The sequence below is a fragment of the Dicentrarchus labrax genome, unplaced genomic scaffold (genome assembly GCF_905237075.1).
Source record: "Dicentrarchus labrax unplaced genomic scaffold, dlabrax2021, whole genome shotgun sequence".
NCBI classification, from domain to species: domain Eukaryota; kingdom Metazoa; phylum Chordata; class Actinopteri; family Moronidae; genus Dicentrarchus; species Dicentrarchus labrax.
Window position 1 is genome coordinate 28,384,558 of NW_026136718.1, and position 24,638 is coordinate 28,409,195.

General features: G+C 38.9%; 1 protein-coding gene across 8 annotated transcripts in view; it reads right to left on the reverse strand.

Annotated features, from left to right (window-relative positions):
• Positions 1 to 522: 522 nt before the first annotated feature.
• mcf2l2 (MCF.2 cell line derived transforming sequence-like 2) overlaps positions 523 to 24,638 on the reverse strand; it is a 134,424-nt gene continuing 110,308 nt past the window's right edge. For 6 of the 8 annotated variants that reach the window (XM_051377753.1, XM_051377756.1, XM_051377751.1 and 3 more), the window contains 6 exons: positions 23,999 to 24,100; positions 20,820 to 20,891; positions 20,322 to 20,432; positions 18,971 to 19,080; positions 16,469 to 16,584; positions 523 to 4,961 (listed from right to left, as the gene is read on the reverse strand). In XM_051377753.1, coding sequence (XP_051233713.1) covers position 4,961; positions 16,469 to 16,584; positions 18,971 to 19,080; positions 20,322 to 20,432; positions 20,820 to 20,891; positions 23,999 to 24,100 — 512 coding nt within the window. In that variant the 3' untranslated portion in view covers positions 523 to 4,960. The remainder of the gene's footprint in view (positions 4,962 to 16,468; positions 16,585 to 18,970; positions 19,081 to 20,321; positions 20,433 to 20,819; positions 20,892 to 23,998; positions 24,101 to 24,638) is intronic. The other 2 variants (XM_051377757.1, XM_051377758.1) reach the window with 2 other exon arrangements.

The window sequence follows — 24,638 nt, forward strand, 5'->3', positions numbered from 1 at the left end:
TGCCTGTTAAACACAACTTGTAATCTCTAACATCCCTTAAATTTGATGTCAAATTGTTATGCTCTGTTGTTTATTTTTATGAGGATCTGTATAAAAATCTTACACCTAAAACCTGACCGGGTATATATAAACTTCAAGTAAACCACTACCAAACTATTTTTGAGCCCATAAACAAACAAAAAGCATCAGTGAGAAGACAGCTTCTGCTGATGTTCTCACAGAATTCCTAAAACTGGTCAAATTTGGTGGACATGTATTAGATTACTTTTAGGCACAAAACAGTACATGGCCCTGTTCTTCCAGTGTAATCAGAGAAAAATGTTTGGAAATAGTGTAAAAGGCAAATCACATAAAACCATAAAAAAATGTTTTGTTCTGTTCAGAAAACTTTATCATAACAGCATCATTTTATCTGGTTAGCTCACCTGGTTACTACAACGTGGCTGATATCAAAGGTTTTCGATTATATGTAGCCTTCTTGCTCTGGTACGAACATTGCTTTTTCAACAGGAAGCAACAGTCTATAAGAAACGTGGTTTTAATTTGAAATCCAGCACGGATGGATCAGATCGGACTCTTTCATGCTTTATAAAAGGACCAGTGTGTAGGATTTAGTGACATCTAGTGGTGAAGTTGCAGATTGCAACCAACTGAAACACCTCGATTCAACCAAGCAGGTAGCTGTTCTAGGATACTGTAGAAACATGGTGGACTCCATAGAAAAATGCCTCATTCTAAGGTAAAGAAAACACAACAATTCTTATTTTCAGGTGATAATACACTAATGAAAACATACCTATGAATATTATCTTCCATTTCGGCCAATAGATCCTTCTAAATGTTACACACTGGACCTTTAAATTTAAAATAACGGACTAAGTTTAATATACAAAAACAAAAAAACAGTGTGACAAAATTCATACTGTAAATGCATATTATAACAATGAACCAATATGTACATTACAATGACAGATTGTACAATATACAAACTTGATACATTCTATAATATAGTAAAATGGCAATTAAATTGCAGCAGGATGCAGTACAATATAAATATTTCCTTTCCAAAGATACAATATTTTTCATTTAACATTTGATAAACAAAATAAACAGCATGTTCATGAGGAGTGTATTTCTTTACAACCAAACTAATATCAATGTATATGACCTTTAATAGAGTTTGGCCTTATTTTCCAGATTGTAACCCAGTTACAGTGTTAAAATATCTTTCTATCCATCCATCTACTGCATCCATCCTTCCATCCATCCATCCATCCATCCATATACCTATTCTCCTATGGATCATCCATCCATCCAACCATCCATCCGTTAACTATCCTCCCCATGGATCATTTATTGATCGACCCATCTATTCTTCCAGCCACCACCCACCAGTCTACCCATCCATCAATCCATCCATCCATCCATTCATTCTTTTTTCACTTGCTTATTATGGTCAGACTGCTTAAACTCTGACTGATCCCAGTTACTTACTGTAGCTTTCTAACACAGTAACTAAGTTTTACATTCTGAGATGTGTTCATTCATCAGGTGAATATTTAGCCTTTTGATATACTTTTGGTTTCAACTTTCCATTTCCAATAAGTTACAGGTAAAAAAAAAAGGAGCTGTCATCTAAACTGTTTCAAATAGGAAATGTTTGGGCTCCTTCCTGTGACATGCCATCTATTTTTAAATACAGTGGTGCTATTTCAGATTTCTCAGTGAATAGTTCATATTATTCAATCTGTCAGTAGAAATGCAATACAATGCCGGATAAAAACTGGTGTATAACAATACAGCAGTCATACAGAAAATTGATCTTTACCCCCCAAAATATGCAATATTAGACTAACACTGATGTTTATTTACATTTACTGATATGTCCTCTTGCCCCCTTCCATGAATGAACGTTGAGTGTACAATGCTATTTTCCTCTCTGAAAAGGTGAAACCACACCGCTGATGTTAGGAAACAGCCCAGGTGCTACCTGCTAAAAAAAAGCATTTCCCTGAAAAATCAATTGCAGCAAAATAGCCAAACAGTTCCCTGACTTTTCCCACCACAGATGGTAGTTCACTTTAGAAAAAAAGGAGATGATCTGTCAAAGAAATGCTTTTCAGGCTACCTGGCTTATGATGGCGACGCTCACAAATTGCTAACAAATGTTAATATCTCAGTAACAAAAACAGTGGTGTAAGCGCTTTCGACATGGACTTCAAAAGACTCATGAATCTGATAACGATGTTGTAGAGCTGAACTATTGCTTGGTTTCAGCAAAACAACCCGACGCTCAGATCCGCAAAGGAATTTCAAGGTTAGAATACAATCAATCTGGTCTCTGATTGAGTATGTGTCTGAACACTAGCTAGCCATGAACCGCTATATGGAAATGGAGATATACATTGGAGACAAAATGGCAGGACATGAAGAGATCTGTATGTATGAATTAATACACTATTCTCAATATGATCGAACTCAAAATGGTAAATGTGCATTCCGCAGCATCCTTGCAAACTCATCTGGGATTCTGATTGACCAGATGGCATCTACTTTGAGTTATTGTACATGACGTGTTTACATGCACACAAATCAGAAACACAATGCTGAAATGTTCACAAAAAGCTTGCAAGTGAAAATCCCATTATGTAGAGATGAGTCCAAGTAGCATAACATGTCACAGAGATAAATCTGTTTCCTTTACACCACCAGCCCATTCATCTAAAGAAGAAATGCGCTGCAGTAACGCTTAATTTCCATCAAAAGCTATCTGGCTTCTTCTGTCTACTATTCACTGTGCATGTGTAAAGAATACACTGGAAAACCCAGTATGATTGATTTATTTTCTCACATGCATTTTCTGCAGAAATGTATCTGTCATTAGCTGATCAATTCTTTTAGAATTAGGTTTTCTTAATTGTTGCACCAATCATTATATTTTATATGAACAATGAGTCATGACTGCGTGTGTAAGTAAGTAATTTGTAAGGAGTCGCTCCTAGTGACCACTGAGAATTATCACTCAGCTCTGCAGTTCCACTCAACTCCATCTTTGTGGCCTCTTTTAGCTCATTGTCTTGGTATTACACCCTGGAGTTACTGTTTGGTCCTATCACTCTCACCAACCTTGTTTCTGGATGCATCAGAAAGCTGCTTTTGGGTCTGTGTCCAAATAGTGTTTTTATTTATTTTTTTCTGAAAGCCAGTCTTTTTTTCCAATAGCTCCCAGTGAGGAGCGTATGCGACCGCATGTGGCCACCTACAGCAGTTTTCATTAATTTACTTCCTCTTAAATACGTGTTTTTAGCCAAGTACCCCCTGACCAGCGCAAAAAAAGTGTGGGTAGAAAATAAATGCCTATTTAAAGAGGTAAAATACAGCACTGTGCCAGTGTCTGATATACTAAGAGAAACACTTAAATGCTTTTTTTCAGATTTTTAGAATCTATCACTTAATTCATGGAAAAACAATTTTTGTTGTCACAATAACACTAAGATGGCACTGAAGTTGCGTTGACGGGAGTTGATGTGAACTCGAGTTTTGTTCGCAGTTGTTGCTGTACACAACCTGTTTAGCCAATAGCGAATTGGTAGAAATTGGCAAGATATTGTTATCATAGAAACAAAACCCATGTGCACCCATGTGCTATCACTGTGCCATGTGCTATCACATGTGCTATCACTGCAAAAGCAATTCACCCCAGTTCTGACAAAAAAATAAAAAATGCTATGTGGACACAGGCCATTAGGCAAACAAGCTACTTACATGTAGCCATATCAACTTTACAAGACAGTTTCTGCTCCCCATGAAAATGAAAAAAAATAGTGTTATTTATTCCTATTTCACCTATATTGTTGTCATGTTTGCAGTAGATTCAAATGGAAATGCATGTTCGACCAAAGACACAATTTGTGTTAATTCTCATGGAGCACGAAAGGATCTCTAATGAATATATAAGTTTCTGTGCAAAACAAAACATTCTATCTGTATAATACCTGTGAGGATATAACACAACTATTTTTTCCAGAGTGAACCATATATAAAATAAGCATTTTTTCCCCTTCAGTGCAGAACAACTGGGTTATAAATTCAAATATGAGAAGGAGATATATCTCAACCTCTTAGAGCAATTTATACAGGGTGAGAGAAGGGGCATGTTGAGATAATACATCTGGTGTAACGTAATGACATTATGTGGGTGCTCTACCAGGACAGAGAAAGGCAAGCAAGACAACTTCTAGGTTCTTATGAAGACCACAGCTCTGTGAAGTGTCTGTATTCTGAACCCAAAAAGTCAAAGCAGCTAAAGTGTGTCAGCGGAGGCAGAACCGGATCTGAAAAGAGTTTTGCTTCAGCGTAGCATAGCAGCAAAACAGGGCACCTTGCCAAAGCCTGCTAACAACCAGCACATGGAATTGCTCATTTTTCCCCATCCAAGTCAGAAATTGGATTTAAGTTTTCAGGTGCCAGCCCAACCACTTGGGAATTGTATTTTCTACAGTATGTAATCTAAATTCATCCAACTTTGGATATGAAGTTCAGTGTCCACATCCATGCGGTCTTCAGTTCTCCACCGAATTTAAAGTCTTATCTGGCCCACTGCGGCATTCAGGCATGTTAAGGTTCCAGCTTTTTCCAGAAGCTTCATCGAGAACCTTCGATGATTCAGACATGAAAAAAACTACAGTTGAAAAAATGATTGCAGGCCATATTTGTAGTACAACATGAAGAACTACAAGTAGAAAATTAATAGTCGTTGAAGTCCAGCTTAGGAAATTACAGTTGAAAAAACACTGTTATCAGTCATTGTTTGCAATCCAACAAAAGCGTTGGTAGTCCAACATAATGAACTACAATAGTCAGCCATGTTTATCTGCTGTCCTGAGACATCTCTCCCCATGTACTGGCTTCATTTTCATCCGAGTCAGAGAGTGCTGCTGTACACAGGTCACTGAAGATATCTGGAAAAGCAAGAAAGATTAAAGTCAGATTCAACTTTAAATACAATCTTATTATATAATATACAAAACAAGCATGGGGCGATATGTGCAAACTGTGGCATTCAAACACAGCATTTAAGAATAGGGATGCACAGCCTGGGCTGCAGTGCCAATAAAACATAACCAAGCACCAAACAACGCCGCTTTAATAGGAGTGTAAAACAAGGGGACATAATAGTGATGCGTTCAATATCTGCAACAATATCAGCAAGGAGAGTGCATAAAGAATTATAGGGAAGGCAGACACGAGCAATCAACGCAGACAGGTGAAGAGGGCTTTTTGTAAATGGGCCCCACTTAGCCAAAAGACTGAAGGTCAACTGCTAGAGCGTGGAGTTCTGTCCTTCTCAAGTGTGAAAAAAAACAACTCAGAAACAGAAGGAAGAGATAAAAGGAGGGGGAAAGGAGGGCAAGTGAGGAGAAAGGAAGGGATAGTTGTTTTGAAGAGGGGCGGACAGAGCTCCGTAACAAAACAAGCAAGGCCACGACAAACACTTCAAGGGCCAGCCTTCAAGCCGGCATGAAAGGGAGGAGATGGTGGAGAGATGGATCGAGGCCAGAGGGGACATTGAAGCGAGAGAACAGAGAGGGAGAGAAAGAGCCCAGGAGTGGCTGTCCTGTGAGAAAAAGTATTTTGTGGCACCAAACCATGAACTTCAACACAGTATTGAGAAAAACAATCTGTGCTCAAGTTTCAAATAAGGTTCAGATTGATATCAATGGTGTGTGTATTTAGAGCTCTCAGTTTTCTAAAGACTTATGAAGTGAGTACTTCTCCCCTCAGTAAATTCCTGTTTTAAAGTTCCCTTTTATTGATGTTGTCATTCTTTCTCAGCTTAGAAATACATGCGTCTCCTGGATACTTTAAAGAGCAACTTAACTCTAAATCCTATTTTTTGAGTCAATATATTTAATGTATAGTGCCTTTATTGAATGATCAAGTGCTCTGGGTTTTAGTATTCAGTGTTAAAGGTGCAGTAAGTGGTTCTGCTTTCAGTTTGTGATGCCTGAGTGCGCCAGATGGTTTGTTACAGTGAACGATCTGGGAAGTTGCTGTTGGAAACTGTTTGGAAAAAGGCTATAATGTGTCTGGGCCATGTTCAAGTTAAAACAAGCTATCGAGTTGCTCTTTTACTATACTATAGGTTCACAATAGGGCCACTGGTTTGAATTATTCCAACTGTGCCATGATGTTTTTACCAGTATGCCGTAGCTGATGGCTCTAAATACCCATAAGCGGAAGCCACCTTTGTTATGGAGAAGAAGCCAGTGAGAGGTGCAAATCAGAGCTTTATTGTTACAGTTGGAATCAAAACACTGTGGTGTAGTTGCCAGATTCAGTTAAACTGGCAATTTTTTCACGAGGTTTCTGTAAAACCTGATCTTCAGCTTCAGCTCGCTGTTAGAGCATTCTCACAGAGCTTGCAGAGTTCTCACAGAGCTCGTAGAGTTCTACGTTTGGTAATTAGATGTTTCTTATGACTCCTTGGGAGTTGCACTTTGCTACTCCATAGGGTACCTTATGTCATCCTTGATGTGACAAATATTTCTTGAGCACACATTTTTTCAAAATGACGAATCAAGACACGTGTCAGATACATATATATCTTATGTCACTGAGGTCATAAATCTTGGCCTCAAAATATTTTTTTCTTGCTACATCCACTCCCAGCAGCTATAAATGAGTGAGATAGACAGAAATCATGGGAAGAGTGTTAGAGGGAATGTGCTGCAATCAGTGACATCATGCTCTGATTATTCAAAGCTCTTCCCTCCCCAGCCGCTCCATCCTTCCATCCAACCTGAATCCTATCCAACAGTCCCTCCCTCTCCCAGAGCAGCGGCCCACCCAAGCCCACCCAATCCCTCCTGGCCCAACTGCCATGAGAGAGTGAGGGAGCAAATGACGAAGTAGGAGTCAAGGAGGGGAGGGAGGACTGGGTGGGTGAGTAAGTGTGCTACAGCAAGGCTGCCAGTGGTTAGTCAGAAGTAGCAGTGTTGTTACTTAATGAGTGACCTCCTTCAGATGCTGTTTGAAGTATATTGGACGGGACCAGCCCCGTCTCCTCTGTTAAAAGGTTCTTGACTAGCCTAGAACATGAAACACAATGCAGGGGAGGGTCTTCACTCGTACACAGGTGGAAAGTAAATAGAGTCACACTTTATTCTACAGGTCCCATTGTTTTCCTTATTTCTTAGAAAGGAATTGCTATGTAACAGTAACTGTTTACCCAAAGTACTTTTCTTTTAATAACAAAAAATATGAGAAAGGAGGCTCATGATCAAAATGTCAAAACATACCATACTGTACACATTCTATAATAATTCAAGAAGCAAAAAAAAATCAATGATGGTGAATTCTCACAAATAGTCTAATGGCATAAGTATACACAAATATAATACTTGCAGATGGGTCTGAAAAAAGGTTGGCAGCCATTTTGACATGAAATAGTAGGGTAAACACAGCTGTTTCCAAAGATACCAATTCCCATTCAGTGTAGCAGCCTTTCCAGAGAGCCAACATGCACAATAGCAGCACCCTGACTCTGATTAAACTGAATAGAACAGAACATGAATTAATATCATTGGTAACATAATTAGTATAAAAGTAAATAATCAGTAGCATTGGTGTACCTTACTATTTCACGTCAAAATGGCTGCTGTGAAAAAGGTCTATTATTTTTAGCTATTGACATTTTACGGACAGCAAGTACAAAACAAATAGAGGGACTTACTCTAAATAATAATGTGTACTGATTTTCAATGTATGCTGTGAAATTTTACAATAGCACAAAAGTAACGTTCAGTTGTACATGAAAAAATATAACATTTCTCCTTTTCTGCAGTTGTTGTAAAAATGGCCACAACAATGAAATTGTGAAAACAGTTAAGTGCTCTCAGTTACTGCTACCACAGTTTCAATGTTATCTGAAAAGGGCATCAGTGGAACAGATAAACCACTTGCTGCAGATTGTTTAGGGCAAACTAACAAGCCCTCTCTACAAGACCTTTTTGTTGCATAAGTAACATAATCATACATGATGGAACAGGTATAAAAATGGGCAAACAAAACTTAGCAAGTCCAAATCAATCAGTCGATCAAAGGAGATAACAGATTATGCTTAAAGGACCAGTGTGTAGGATTTAGTGGCATCTAGTGGTGTTATTGCAGATTGCAACTCTGTCGCTTCACCTTCTCCTTCCAAGCACAAAGTAGAAATTATGGCAGCTGCGAAATGTGCAAAATCACAAATGCCTCTATCTAGAGCCAGTGTTTGGTTTGTGTTGTTGTCGGCTATTATAGAGACACTGTGTTTGTATACCAATGAAAATGTACCTATGAAAATTAAATTCAATTTCTGCCAACAGATCCTCCTAAATGTTACACACTGGAACATGTTCTTGTAAAGTTGTAATTTATACTGAAGAAACACAACACACTTCCATAGTAAGTCTTGATGTGACTGCTCTCTAAAATAGCCTGACAGCCTCTAAAGAGGAAGAAGCTCTGAAGCACAGTTACATCTATGTGATTAAGTAACATCACAACCTCAACCAGAGAATACATTTCTTTCTGGAGAGTATGATAGAGTAAACACTGGTCTTATGTTTCCTAAAACAGTCGCAAATACAGGGAAATGTATTTGCGACTGTTTTAGACAGTTTTAAATGAGGCTTCATCGGAGTGATTTGTCAGTTAGGTGCTGGACAACGTCTTATTGAGTGGCATAATTGGTTTTGCAGAGCTTGATTACAGACCACACACACAATCAGAGAGAGAGGGAGAGAGGGAGTAAGAGAGGGGGATGTGCGTTTCACAAACCTGGAATCAAGCCAACTCATTGAAAGTCTTATTGAAAGGTTGTTGATGAAGTGTTTAAGCATTTGTCAACACCTTTAAAATATTTTGGGGGATATTTGACTAAGAGGACAAACCTGGGTAGAAACATGTAAATAGAGACCTGAATTGAATTTGTGAATTGAAGCCCACGATGACAGAGATATATGGTCTAAGTTAAACCACTGAAGGTCAGCAAAAGCAAGATTTTCAGCAGCTGTTAAAATGCTCTTGAAGGTGAAATTAATTATAATATATATTGAACAACTGAATAAGATGCACTACTTAGAGACTCACACCACCAGGCAACCCCCAAAATCCAGCAATATGGATAATCAAATAATCATGTGTGACTGTACCGAAACAGAAAATAACATCTTATGATGCAGTTTAATTGACTCATTTATGATGCAACTTGTAAGAAAAAAGGCAATAAAACATGAAATTGCAACAGTGGATGGAGAGATTAGCGCAAACTGTGCAGAGAGTTTGAGGTGAGTACATTTTGTGAAACCAAAGTGAGGTTCAGCTGAGCTATGGTTCTAGACTGTAACCTGATGAACTGGATTATAACGGAACTAAACTGAATTCCTGATTACTATTTGTCTGCTTCCTTTCCATTTGCCAATAAAGCAAACAATCACAATTTCAACACCACACAATGTATGATGCGAGCACGGGCATAGGGTGAAAACCCAAGTAAACTCTGTTGATCCATTTCTTTGAAGTAAGGCTAACCCCCAAATTCCACCGGACATGGCAGCTGGAGCTGATCGTGCTTGTTCCAGGCAATGCTCTAAATTCCACCAGAAGTGCTGTGGCGCATCCCTGACGGAAATTTTAAAAATTTTTTTTTTTTTTTTTTTTTTTTTTTTTTTTTTTAAATATAAAAAAATTTTTTCCCTTTTTTTTCCCATTTAATTTTTAAGGGAATTAATTGCATTATCATACAATTATGTTCATAAAAAATACTTCTTTCAACATTTCTCAAAATTATTGGTAAATTTTAGTAAAAACAGATGCTGGTCATGGTAAACAAACCGTTAACGTAAGGCAACTAAAACAATGTTGGGAAGGGTTAGGGTTACTTTACTCTATATAAAAAGTCAAACTACCCCCTGAATTAGCACAAACTATTGGCACTAGACCCAAACTGTGACCTGATGAATCATCTAATAAGAAGGTAATTCTCAATTCTCAGGCTGGTACGGAAAAATAGAGTCTGCACACTGGACAATGCTCCCATGAACATTTGAGTGGAGCTGGGGGTAACGTCTGGGGCTCTAGCCCCAAATGTTTTTTAAATAACTTCAACTTTGGCTCATTTTTCCTCAGCCTCTCTAACTGGAGAGGTATTTCTGGTGAAATATCGCCATCTACATTATCATGGCATGGACTCACATTCATTCTGTGAACTCTACTCCAGCATGGTTTAACAAAAAATGGTTTGAAGATCAGTAATGCTACTTACACCAAATTCCTACCCTATATGTTACGTAACTTAAAAATAACATCAGACAAATTTTTCCTCTTTGTTTTCAGAATGATAAACACAGAGAACAAATGGATACAAAATAGGATGCAGGTTCTGCAGCACAATGTATGGATTTTCAGGCATTCTGTTATCTCAACAGGATTGAAAAAAAGTCTGTATTGCCATTAATTGCAAACAAATCTTGCCAGGGTACCATGCACCCAGACTCCTCTAGGTTCGGGCTAAGCCCTGCATGTTTACAACATCTGGCTCCACCCCTGGTGTGACATTTCATAGTGGTTTCACATGAATTTTGGTATTATTTTGTCAACTTTTTGTATGATTTTATCTCTTAATTATGTCAGCAGCAACAGCAAGTGGCCCAGACTGGAATGAGCTCTGTCCAACCCTGCGTCATCAGCCATGATTGTCGAATCATAACTGTAATCTGCCACTTTTTCCAGCTGAGCCACCAGAACGTTTCTACTTTCTGAAAAGTTGACTCCGAGGACGTAGGAAGTCGCTTCAAGACTCTGGCATCACACATCGGAGTGCAGTAATTCCCTCTTTATTCTGCTCATACCGTGACTTAGTGTTGACAGGATGTGGTCGGATGTGCTAATGTGTTCTAAGCCCTTATACAAATACACCACACACTGCCAACAGCAAGCCCGCAGGGGCTGGGACAGGGACAGTGTGTGTGTTGTGGGTGTGAAATGAAAGCCTAAATCTGGAAAGGTGCAACACGCTCTACATTAGCAAGCATATTACTGCTTGTATTGGAAAAATTGACTATCAGCACTGTGCATGCTTGTCGTTCAAGTTGATTTATACATACAAAAAAAGCACCTAATGCATGCAAACACAAATGAATGAACACACACCCATGCACATGCACACATTAGGGTATACGATCCACACAGCAGCATCATCAGTCACATTGTGTAAAGTTCTATACAGCTGCACATTAACTTTGATCCACCAAAAAAGCTACAGCAAAAAGGGAAGGACTTATGAATTCTTCATTTTCCATAAGTGTGAGTGAGACCTTTTAGCGGCAAAAACCCATAGATGCAGACGACAGGAGTCGGTTTTAAGGACTGAAATATGCATGAGCTGATGAAAAATGACTATATTCAAAGCTAGTCGAGCTTTTATCTAGCAGAGTATTAGTCACTTCCAAATGCAGAGAGCTTGCATGAGACCAAAACACTCTTTCAGCGGTCGATTCCAGAGGCTGTTTCTCCATAAAGGCAGTAGCCTCTGTTTCTCTGGCGGGCCGAAAGGATAGATGGTGGCGGTGCAGTGAATGAAACAGAGATTTATTATTCATCTGAAGCCATTGTGTTTCCAGCCGCTTCTCTTGATTTGGCAATAGACCATTAGTCACACGTTTTGTTGTTGTATCTCCCATTGCTTCATCAGGGTAATGTTATATTGAATGAAATTTTAATTCCAAACGAGCCACACTGAGCCTTTAATCCTTGTAGAGAGAGAATAGGGCAGCAGAGGAGCAGCTGTTGCACTAGTCTCATTTCCTTTTCTCGGGCTTGGTTGATTAATGTGGACCAAAGTCGAGACAGACTTCTAACCGGAGAAGCCATGGTATGGGTAATGATTACAGATAGTAGCAGATGAAGTGGGGGGAAAAAAAGCTTTCCTTATGCTAAACTACATAATATCATCAACACTGATACAGCTAACATAATCCGACAGAGCAGCTCTGCATCAATAGCTGCCTTTTTGAAGCTTAATGTTCGATTTTTCTTGATACTCTGTCAGAGAGAATGGATTCAACTCAATATCTGGGGCTGAAGTTTATGGCGTGGTTGTATTGTACTGCATTATGTTGTAAGGTTCATCCATCCATTTTCTATATCCGTTTATGCTCTTCAGGGTCGTGGGAGGCTGGAGCCCGGCATGTATTAGGCTAGATGCAGGGTACACTTTGGATGGGTTAGCAGTGTGTTACAGGGTATGAGAACATTTAGAACAATCATATCACTGGCATGTGCTGATACTGTAAGGTACTCATGTTCATTTGTCCAGGTTTATATACAAGGTTGAGAATTATTATTACTAGGTCTGATACAAAACATGAGTTTCAGTACGATACCAAATTATAATTTTTTCTGGATCTACTGGATACCTGTGTACAGATACACAGAAGTACCTTTACAGGCACATAATGGATACATACAGAAGCTTTTGATCTACTATGTATCCACCAAGTATTTTGGGAAACTGGGAGCAAAAATAAGCTCAGGGTTTATTGTAACTACAGTGAAACACATTAGCCAGCCTATTAGGGAGTCAGTGGTTCATAATATCTCCAAATAGAGCTTATTTACCGTGAACCAAAACAGACAAAGTAAAAAATACCTCTGCACACCGTACTGTGACGTACAAAAACAGTCCTGTGATGACACTATGAGGTGTTGATTCAAATCTATACTCACTGTTGTGGTTGTAGTCAGAGGTCATTAAGTAGCCATTTTGGATTGATGAGGTCCTTCATATATATTACAATATTTTTTGCACTCTGTATTGTCTTAATAACTTGTCATCAACCCTAAATCCAGCCTCTCTCTGCGCAAACTCTCCATCTGCATCAGCCTTGAACACAGTAACTCATTACTACATAAGTTATAATTTGAAGAAACAGTTACACTGTTTGGTTGGTTTCCTTTCTATTGTTCTGTTATTGCATTAGACGTATTTATTTATTATTTTCTTCTGCACACGGTACTTGATGCTGTGTGCATTTAAATGTAAAGCACCATGAGTTTGCGTAGTATCACGTAATAAATAAATAAGATTGTCCTGAATGAAATGTAGTAATAAAGTTTAGTGGAGGATAAAATATAGCCTGTGCAGTGTAGGGGACTATCATTTAAATTCAGGTCATTTATGTTCAGGTTGCTTAAAATGCCTGAAATTATAGTGCCAGAGTAAATGAACGAAAGTCCCATTCCAGCCCTTAATATAGGGGTTGTGAGAAACAGAAAAAGGGACTGGGTTTGCTTCGATTGCATTTTTCGATTGCAATGTAAACACAGTTTGACACCCTGAGGAAAGTGACATTATTGCCCCCAGCTGAGCCTCACAGACAAGAATCCTTCAGTAATTCTCCCCCAACCAGCTTGACTTATCTTTATAGATTGCGTTGGGGCAATGGTTGGGTTTGGGTCTGTCCATCCATACAAATTTCACATTCATTTACATGTTATGTTTAATTTAAGTTATAATCATCTACATATATAACAATGGATGGCATGACAGATCTCCAAAAGTAAAGCCAAATCATCTCAATGGTCCCCTGGTGGTTGACTGCAGAATAGGTCATAAAGCCTGTTTTGCCTAATATTTAAGTGTATGAAAAAGATCAACTAATTTTATCATTAGCGAAAACCAAAAGAAACAATGTTACTGCTATGTCACAACTGTATAGAGCCCCTAGGTGAAAAAAATCGATGGATGAAAATATTTGAGAAACATAAATAAAAAAAGTATTAAAACCCAATCGCACTTCCGGGTCACTGTTTGGGAAACAGCAAATCCTGTGCAATGGAAAGTTCTTTGGCCTCAAATATAAAGAAATTAGGTCTGTGCTCAGTTCTAGGCATGGTTGTCAAATAAGTGAAAGACAGCTGAAGGGGATGCTTCATGCAAGGGGATATTCTTGACAGAAAACATACTCAAGTCTAGCTAATTGATTTCTCTACTTTCGGCATACATCCAGCGAGTGTCATCTTGCAGCACTGACCAGCCTCTGTGCAGATGGTTTGACATTGAAAATTCATCTTGAATTAGGCATACGGCTCTGAATCTAATCACAGTTGTAAGAACAGATAAACAGAGTAAGGGTAGACAATAAAAAGATTATGAAAACATGTTGCTGTGGGTGTCACAAAGTCTCAATGTCACAATCTACACCGGTGTTGCTAGCATTTGTGAATTTCAATTAAAGCTCTGTGGAAATTTGTTGGCGCAGAGCCTGCTGCAATCTACTGCATCATTTTAGTCTAAAATGATGCATGAATAAAATGACACAATGATGCAATTTTTCAATGAACTGATGGCTGGATGATTAGTGCATTCTAAATAGCAGGGTGGAAGGTAGCACACAATGCTATTAGGGTCATTTGAGCAGGTTTCTAGTGAAACATTGACACCAATATGGCCCATTGAGCTGTCCCTCAGCAGAAAATGACCATAACACAGCTGCAGGTGGGTGATAGGGCTGCTGATGAATGCCAATGAGCCAGTGATTGCCTCACCAGGTGCTGACTTTTAAAACTTGTGGCCTGTACTTTCTTTTGAAATAACAGCTCACCCACCAACCAACCACCTCCCCTGACAGCGATTACAATTCATCTACTGGCATTTTTAGTTGCTCCACAAAGGACTATTTTGCTCTGAGTGACAGATCAGTTTGCAGTGTTTTGCATGATGATGCACCCTCAAACGAAGTGTAAACTGTCTTGACGTTCAATAGTGAGCTGTGAGGGAAATCTCCGATGCATGCAGTTACCCAACTGTTGTTCCAGCTGTTTCAAACCAATGCCAAGAGTAAACTCAAGTTGTATTTTCTTTGCATCTATAGCCCCTTTTTGTAACATGCCCATGTATAAAAAGTTGCTCACAGATGTTTTTGCAGATGTCCACATGCAGCCTGGATTGGATGGAAGACCCTGCAGACTTTAACCGTGCATTGTGCAGTGGGTTTTGTTTTTAAGGCTGCAGGGTTTGATTCTGAATATCTGTACACACAACTGTGGCTGGTAATTAGTCATTTTGTACTTATTATTTGTGTAGCCATGATACAAAATGTAATTTGATTGAATGATTTACAGTTTTAATGATTTACAGTGGCTCCGACTAGGCCTCTGACTCAGGGGAGGACGAAAACACGGTGGGTTCAGGCAGGAATAGGAGATGCATGGAGTGAGTTTGTAGCGAGTTAATTTGTAAGTAACTGTTAACGTTATAGATCATCCATAGTATAGTGAAGTCCGCCGGTATTAGTGTTTGTGAGGTTGGAAGTTATTGCTTGTTTTGAACAAGACTTGTGTGATGTTATTAATAAGTATCCTCCCGGGGATTAATAAAGTATTATCATTACGGCTTTTTCTGTTATCATTTAACAGGCGGCTGTTGAACAACAACAAAAAAAAAACAAATTAATATCATAAATGTGCAACAACTAAGAAAATCTTTAGTCAGGAGCTGCCCTAATTATAATTATAATCAATTATATAATGGAATCAAAAAAGCTGTATGTCTACACTGTAAATGCAGGTCTAAAATAGCGGTTGCTAGTACTTTATGTGCATAAGTGTCACTACTACTATTACTTTTCAGGTGGTCATCATACAACTCTTCAACTGGGTGATCTTGGGAAATTTGGTGATTTGTAGATGCTACAGCGGATGTTATACTACTTGAAAACTGCCTTTGCCTGCTGCTTAAAACTGATGTCTGACTACAGTCATTCTATTTTCATACGGTAAAAGAGATGCTACCCTCAGGCAATTATAAGAATCAACTGTGCAGATATTAACAAGCCGAGTTTTCAGCAATGAAATGCTGAGTATACAGAGCCTAAAGAGCAAATCTAAAAGTAGGCAGAAAACATAATGAAAAGATTCCTAAGTAACAGGCAAACTATGGTCCTTTTGTTGCTATGGAGAATTTGCTTCAACAATAGAAGTCTTCTGCAATGAATGCTGAGCCAAAAATATAAACTCCTTAGGAGAACTAAAAAAAAAAAAAAAAAAAGAACACATTGCACAAATAAGAGTGGTAACAGAGAACTTGCAAGGCAATTATAGTTTATTGAGGGCACACAGTGGGAATGAGATGCTTAACACAAGTGCCCTAAATAAAGTATAATGCAATGTCAGTTTAGTTTTTGCCTTATTTCTGAGACACTTGCTCTTGTTGTACTGGGAACAAAGTGGGAAGTTTATGTTCTCGCACCTTTATTTAGGAACAGGACATGTTTGAACTGGCAGATGGGAACCTGCTTAGCCAAAGACTTCAAATATAGTGCTAAATCAGAGGGGGCTACAACCAAACCGGGGAAACAATCAGTGGGCAGGAACAAGCTGACTGACTTCCCACAGTTCCATGGTGGAGCCAACTGGAACTCACCAGTGTCCGTTTTCTGCTTCCTCCAGAAACTGGACCAGGTCGCCCGTCTCCAGAGATAAGTCTCGGGTTTCGTTGGAATCATAGGTCAGCTGCACCCTGAAACGACTGGCATCCCCCTGCAGAAAGAAACCACAGAGTCAAACTCTGTATGTAGGCAGTTCCATTGTGGATGTGGTTCCAGGTTGGAAAAACGCATAGATTCACTAAACACTGACGCTAACAAATAGTAACTTATATGACCATGGCTTTTTTGCTTGTTAAAATGAGCTGGTATGATTTCATTAATGTATACTCACCTGAATATAGGAATCGTTGTGTTTTTGTGACCTTAGAATGAACTGTTTTTATCTACAGAGGGAGCGGGTCCTCGTCTACAGAGTCCCGTTTTGTTTCTACGGTAGCCCAGAAGTGACAAACCAAACACTGGCTGTAGCGTTTTTTTCGTGAGTTTTGCTGTCACCATAGTTTCTCCTACATGCTTTGAAGGTGAGCGGTATTCAGTTAGTTGCAATCTGCAACTTCGTGCTACATGTCACTAAATCCTACACACTGGTCCTTTAAGTGAATCCTGGTTCACATGCATTGCCATTACTCTGCCATATATAATTTGTTAGAAAAACATGCACCGCTCAAACACCACTCTGATTGCAAATGGACTGTGTGTTTGTACTCAAATAAGACCAACAGAGTAGTGACTATCCTCTGGTTAAACAATCTACTGTAGGTGGTCACGTCACATTCATTTCAGTGGTTAGAACCTCCCTCCTTTTGTACGTTCAGTATCATATTAATATTTTAGTCTTAACAATATCATGACTCATTATTGAGACCTCCGGTATTAAAACATAAGATGTGGAAAAGCAAACAAAGTGTCAGACACATGATTCATCAAAATGTAATGTTTTCTGTTTTCTTGTTGCTAAAGGTTGTTAACATTAGTTAGGTTGCCAATCAAAGTGTAGTGTTTTGAAGTATTTGAGTTATGTTACATCAATCAAATAAAAAGATATGACAGTAGGAAAGAAAGTGTTGCACACTCTGGCTCCATATGGATTTCTCTTGTATTTATTATTATTACCAACAATGATTGTTGATCTTGAAGAAGGCCAGAGGGTTGAAACGTCATCAGCTCAATAAAAGAGAAATGCATATGGAGCCAGAGTGTGCAATACATTTTTTCCTACTTCAGTTTCCAGTGATCAGCACCTCTTGGTGTGCATCACAGTAGTGACTAAAATGTTGAAAGCAAAATCTGAATGGCCTTGCTAAAGCGGCAATAATTAGGTTTTCTGTGGGTGCTGAACTCCACACACACTTTGATTTCAATTTCAATTTTAGTAATACAAGTGCAGTAACCTAAGTTTACCTGCATTTTTTCATTGATTTCAAAGGGAATCCAACCTGATGGCAGGCACTAAGTATAACTATATAGAAATAACTGATGGCCTTGTTTGTTTATGGAGGTCATATAGAGCTACAGAAATTAGTATGGTATCAGTATAAGCAGCTGTGGCTCAGAGGAAGAGTGGGGCGTCCTTTAATCGGATCCCCGGCTCCTGCTGCCACATGTTGAGGTATCCTTGAGCAAGATAGTGAACCCCGAATTGCTCCTAATGCTGTGCATCGGTGTGTGTGAATTTCTGTTTGATGGACTTTGCCATCGCTGAGTGAATGTGTGTGAAAGGGTGAAAGCACTTTGAGTGGTCGGAAGACTAGAAAGGCGCTATACAACAAGTACAGGTCCATTAACCATTTACCATTTATACGTCATAAGAACACATTGACAGTATTTGTGTAATTACTCTCACTGCCACAAGGGGAAGACAAAAGTTCTGCACTGCAGGTTTAATTTGCCATCTCCCACCTGATGCAAAAATGTCAGTTACTGTGTGTGTGTGTGTGTGTGTGTGTGTGTGTTTGTGTGTGTGTGTGTGTGTGTGTGTGTGTGTGTGTGTGTGTGTGTTTGTATGATGCTTGTGTGGCTCTCCACTGTACATCACACAGATTATAATGGATCCGGAAAGGCTGCCATATATACGTCATATACGTCCTGTGCGGCTGTAATCCTCCCAGTCTTTTGTCTCTCCTCCCTCGTTTCTTAAATGTCAAGTCTTCAGTGCCGGCAGCTAATGAGACGCATGTCCATGGGAAATAATTAAGCAATGGAGGGGTCTTCTGTCAGAGGGATCAGAGGGGGATTTAGTGGAAAAGAGGGGAAAGTGAAGGATGAGTGTAGAGGAAACGAGGGATGAGTGGAGAGCTGTCGAGGGAAGGTGAGTGATCGTACAATGTGATGATTTATGGCTGAAGCTGACACAACCCAGCAGGACCGGAATGGGATGGGCCAAGCTGCATCTTTCACTTGGCCCAAGGTTGGATAATGTTTAGTGCGACTGAACTGTTTTTGATTCTCAATAAAATGGGCCCAATAATGCTCCAATCATATCTGGGTTAAACTCAACATTTGGCCAAAGTGAGCTGCAATCTTGAGTGTATACCTACGTTTTTGTTGCTGCCTTCCTCTTCTGACGAGTTGGAGGATTCTTCTGCACTGGAGGGGATCGTCTCAAAATCGTCTGTGTCCATGGAAGGAAGACGCCGCTGGGCCCAGCCTGAGTGCAATCAATACACATTATTAACCACCAAAATGTACTCATAAACAATGGGGGTATTACTATTCCACTTGGCAGGGGATTGTGCTTCACTGACAGAAAAGCAATGTTCCTGTGCAGTTAAGTATTTTGTCTTACATCAACATGAAAAGCTTGACAAGTCTGTTTGCAATAATTAAACTTCTAGCCAAGTTTCTCACACACACAATGACTTTGCAAGCATGTAGAACAGTCTGTAATACTGCCAATTGATCAGAAATGCCTGACAGAGACACACTTTATATGTGAGAGTTTCTGACTTTGAAGAGAGAGTTCATGCCAAAATGAATCAAGTTCTGTCTAACCATCCTTAAAAAAGTTTATCTAGCCACCCTGAAGCCAAATGATTGTCAAGTGGGTCTAGGCCACGTCTCTACCTTGTTATATAATAGATGTTTATCACTGACAATTTGCTGGTTGCCACACTCTCAGAGAACTTAAGATAAATGCCACCAACCGACCCATTGTTGTATCTAAATCAATGTCAGAACATATCTTAAGGAGGTCAGAGACAGCAAGCCTAATGAATTAATTTTAAATAAGATTTTCAAAGAAGCAAATAAGTTAGTTTTTACTTTCTCTGCATTTTGATCCCACTTCAAGTGAAGTTATACAGTATGAAATTAACCGCAAAAATGTATCAATTTTGCATTATTTTTTCTAATGGGTGCTGTCCCAGCCAGTTTCCTCCTGATCCCGCTTCCGTCTATTACGAGTAAATGGGTGCAAAAAGGGTGCAGGAGACAGTGGCCTAAAACCACAATAAGATGCATCATATATTGGCTGAGCAGCCATTCAAGAGTCAATGCAAGAGAGGTTATCAGCAGCAGCAGAGGCTTTGAACCTGTCTTTTAAGAAATAATTAGGTCTAATATTCCTGTTTATATCTTGGCATCATAGTAGCCACCCAAACAGGAGCAGTTCATAGCAAGAAGGGAAGGTGGACATGGCTGGTAAAAGGCTATAGAAGCTCAGGTTTTAGAACTATTTCTTTATGACTAATCTGATCTGGTCGATGAAGAAATCAAGGTGCTGCAGAAAGAAGATGAAGTTACCCATCAGAAACTCTGGAAAAATCAACAATATGAAATAAAGGCCAGTCAGAGCCTGCACACTCAATCAACACATAAAACTGAGATCGATTCCAGCAAGAAAACAACCACACAAATGACTGTAGGAGTTGAGTCCTCCTCTGTGGTTACCTGGTTGGGAAGTGGATCTAGGAACAGCTGTGGTGCCGCCAGCAGCAGTAGCAGTGTTGCTAGTCATGCTCTGACGTTTCCTGACTGCAGCCATAGCACCTCTCAAAGTATCTAGAGGAAAGCCAAATGCTTTATACCAGCCTTTTCATTATGAGCGCCATTCAACATCGACAACCACAACCAAAATTTATCCTGACAGATCAAATGAAATTCAGTATATCTAGTGCCAACTCATGCAGAAATCAACAGGCCCAAAAACCGACAAACCCGTCACCACACCAAAACTACGACAAAATATTTTATCTGATACTCTTCATTTTATACGCATGCATTTGAACATCACATCACAAGTCAACACAGCAGGCAAGAAAAACACCAAGAGAACAAGCACACAAACACGTGCAAACATACACATATCATCCACAAATAAAAAAAATAACTGCGTGCCTAATTAACCAAACTAGTACTTTACATACATATCTTGGCATTTTTATGTACCTTCATAACCAAATGGAGTGGGATCACTCTTTATCTCATGTCTCTTGCTCTTTATGCTAGCAGAAAGGGGACCTGGCCGGGAGAAGTAACCAGAATTAGAAACTAAAATCCTTTTAGACAACATATTAAAAGTTCATTGAGACACACAATCTGTAACATCCATCTGTTAAAGTCAAGGCTCATTTAAACATTTTGCAGTTGAATGAGCGTTGAAAGTCTGAGGCTCACCACCAGTTCTCACAACTCTTAGCAGCCCTATACTTATCAATTGGATTATTTATTAGATTAAATATAGAATTTATGCTGCCTAGATTGCTTAATATAGTCTGAGAGCACCAAAACAAAGTGAAAAATGACATGGTGTAATAATGTCTCACAAGCATGAATGAAAGTTGAATTCTGTCTTCTTTGTAAGAAAAAATAAATATATTATTTTTATTATTTTAATAAATATATTACTAGGTCCTACTTGTTAGGACTTTTACAGATAAACAACTGGAGGGCTTATTCAAATGTGAACCCATCATGTTAAAACCCTAGTACATTTGCAAAGTGCAGTGCATGTCTGAAGAGGGCCTAAAGGATCATTCTTGTTATTTACCTCAGAACTTGGGTCAAAGTTTTTTAGTTTTGGCCATCTGTTTTATGACTTATGACAACACTGTACTGACCAAAGGACTGAGATCTAGGATCGGGTAAGTTGTAAACAAGACATCAGGCTAGCCAAATGATCCAAACCTCTTCATTTGGAAGTGAACCCGAGAGTGAGTGCAGCTGAAATGTTGAAAACAATCCTACACTGCGTAAGAAAAAATGCGTGCACACAGTTACTGTGAGTTTGATAGGTCAACGTTGAAAACAAGATGTCACTGTTTTTCTTTCAAATAAGTTTGAAACCTGTGGGATTGTTTAAAACTTGTAGGACTGCTACTTGTCCCGGCAAGCTGTTTTAAACTTTACAGCAATGTTGTAGTAGGAAAAGCACAGGCATAACATTAACGAGTGTCCCAGTAAGTCACTGAACAGCCAGAAAAACCTAAAGGCAATATAATGAATTTGAACAGCCATTTGGCCAGTGGACACATCATATAGCCTAGGTACAGTTTCTACTGTACCAATCAAGTGAATGAATTTTTTTTCCTGATATTAATGTATGAGGTGGATCAGAGGCCACAAAGCTACAGCCACATTCCCGACTCCATGGAGCACTCTCAACGGTCGTACGTTATTGTAACACTCTCGACTGCGCTCAGGAAAAGGGAAATATAATAAAAGCAGAGAAGCGACTGAGCGGAAATAGTTCAAGGGAAAACTTCAATAGCTCTCTTCTGCTGTTTTTAATTCCTCCCCTGCCTCTGCCTGGTTGAAAATGAACTTCTCATCTGTATTCCTGCAGTAAATTGCACTTCTACTGCCACTTTGAATGTCACCCTACGTTCCAAATGTCAGCTTATCAAAATTCTTATTTCCTTACTGTCGCTTTTTAAAGAGAATATGTATGTCAACTCATTTGCAGCTTTTTCCCCCTTTAACATTGTTTTCATTCTCAGCAAAGCCTTGACTTTCTCTATACATCTCATAAATTTCAAGAGAGCTGTTAATGGGAAAAAGGTAATAAAAAAAAATGTTTTCCCCCCTCACACTATACATGTACACACATACACACGTTTTCCCAGGACGGATTCAATTTAAGTGTGTGAGCTGATAATGAAATTGCAGTGTTTTGGTGAAAAACGACAACCTGGCATGTACTGAAGGGCAAACCCAACTAAACAGTATCCTCTCAGCTTCTAAGTGGACGTTTGGTGTTGTTCTTGTTGGCATCGTTCTACCTCAAAATTAACCTCAAATACATTTATCTGTCAATTTTTAGAATTCATCCTACATCTAATCTAATCTAATCTAATAAAATAATTAAAAATAAATCTAAAAAGGTCTCTGAAGACACAGCTGAAATGCTCCTTTAACCTCCAAGCCTCTGAGTGGGTCAGAGTTTGACTGACAAAGCAAAATATTTTACAACACAATGTAAAAACAAGTAGTATAGTATTAGTATTCAGTATACATTAGTATTGTCAGGTTTATGATAATGACTGCATTTGTGGTGTCTTTTAGCCCTAAGCACAAAGTTTAATAAAATAATTTTATAATACCTTGAATTTAATTTTTTTAATTTTTATTTTTTTTTCAAATTAGTAACAAGGGATAGGATTTATTTGTTTCTAGCTTGATTATTCCTCGTCCATTAGGAAAATGGACCTGCGATCTGCAATCAATCACTTCCCTGCTGAGATTCTTTCAGTTCTCACAATCTCTCCTAGTGACTGTATTTCCCAGCTTTGGTTTTGGAATGGATTAAACATACTACAAGGAGTTTTTAACTGGTTATGAAACAGTCTCAATTTAAAAGTGATGCCTCTATATGGCCTACATTAACAAATAATACCATCAGTGACAAGATTGGCTGTTTCTATATAGTTATTATTAATGCCTGTCACTGCGTAGATTCACTCAGAGACGGTAGAAACATTACAATTTTCCACAGGGGCCACCAAAATCAACACAAAATGTAAGTTCCTTGTAGGGGCTTTAAGTATGAGATCATTTTGTTTCTATGTACAGGTATATCCACACATTTTGTTACCTTACGGTGAAAAAATGTCATTCCTATAATCGATTTGTTTACGTGTTAGGATGTACAGTGTGTCTCTTACTCTAGTTGAAGCCCATTATAGTCAACTTGTTGAAGCCAAGTGTGTACTGTGAACTGTGCAATATATGCTGCAGATTCAATTTGGGGTGTGTCACAGTATAGTAGAGTTAAGTGTATGATAGTTGCCCTTAAACACAAAAAGTCTGACATTGCTGGTCTGCATGGACAGAGAAACAAGAAGAAAAGCAAGAAAAAAAAATGTAAATCATAAAATTGGACTATAGAGTAACAGCAATGGACTTTTTGTTCATATTGGCCTTTCTGTACATCTGACTAAAGGTCTTAATTTACCCACATTTTTATTAAACACTGCACCACAGAGCCTATCAAACAATGCAGTGTGATTATTAGGCTTCTACTGTGAGCAGTATGTACACTTTGATTAGTCTGCTGTGTGAATGTGAACAGAAAATACAGAAATAGCTAAAGGTGGAGGCAAGAAGACTTTGGAAAGCTAATCAGGTACCTTTTGTGCGTCTCGTGGCGAAGGAGGAGGAGGAGGAGGATGAGGCGAGAGAGGAGGTAAGGGAGAAGCGGCGGGGGACCTGTGCCTCCTTAGCAGCTGGCTCTAGAGCCGGAGAGGGGTCGTGAAGGAGGAAGGGACATGGAGAGAGACCAGGAAGGAGCAAAGGAAGGGGAAAAGTGCAGAAAAGGGAAAGGAAAGGGAGGAGAAATTAAGAAGCAGAGGAGGATTGAAAGAGAGATAAGGAGTTACACAGAATGCAAACCAAGGTAACAGCGTAGGTAACAGCGTAATTAAAAGAAAGGAACACACTTCTTGACACCAACTTCACATCAAAACACAAGCTATTCATTTTCAGACATATTAATAAAATTATAAAGGCGATACAACTTACTTATGATAATTACTTCTGAAATGTTAATAATAGCAGTTTATCTTCTGACCAGTTATCAATTGTGCAAATTGCTTTAAAGGTGACCTACAAGTAAAATCCACGAAAAATAACAACGGATCAAGCAAATGGAAAGAGGAAGCAGGAAATTAAATAATGGGACAAAAACAAAACAAAAATACAAAAAAAAAAGGACTCAGGTTACAATATTAGTTTTACCAGAGCTTTCTCCTCATCTCATGGTCTTCCTCA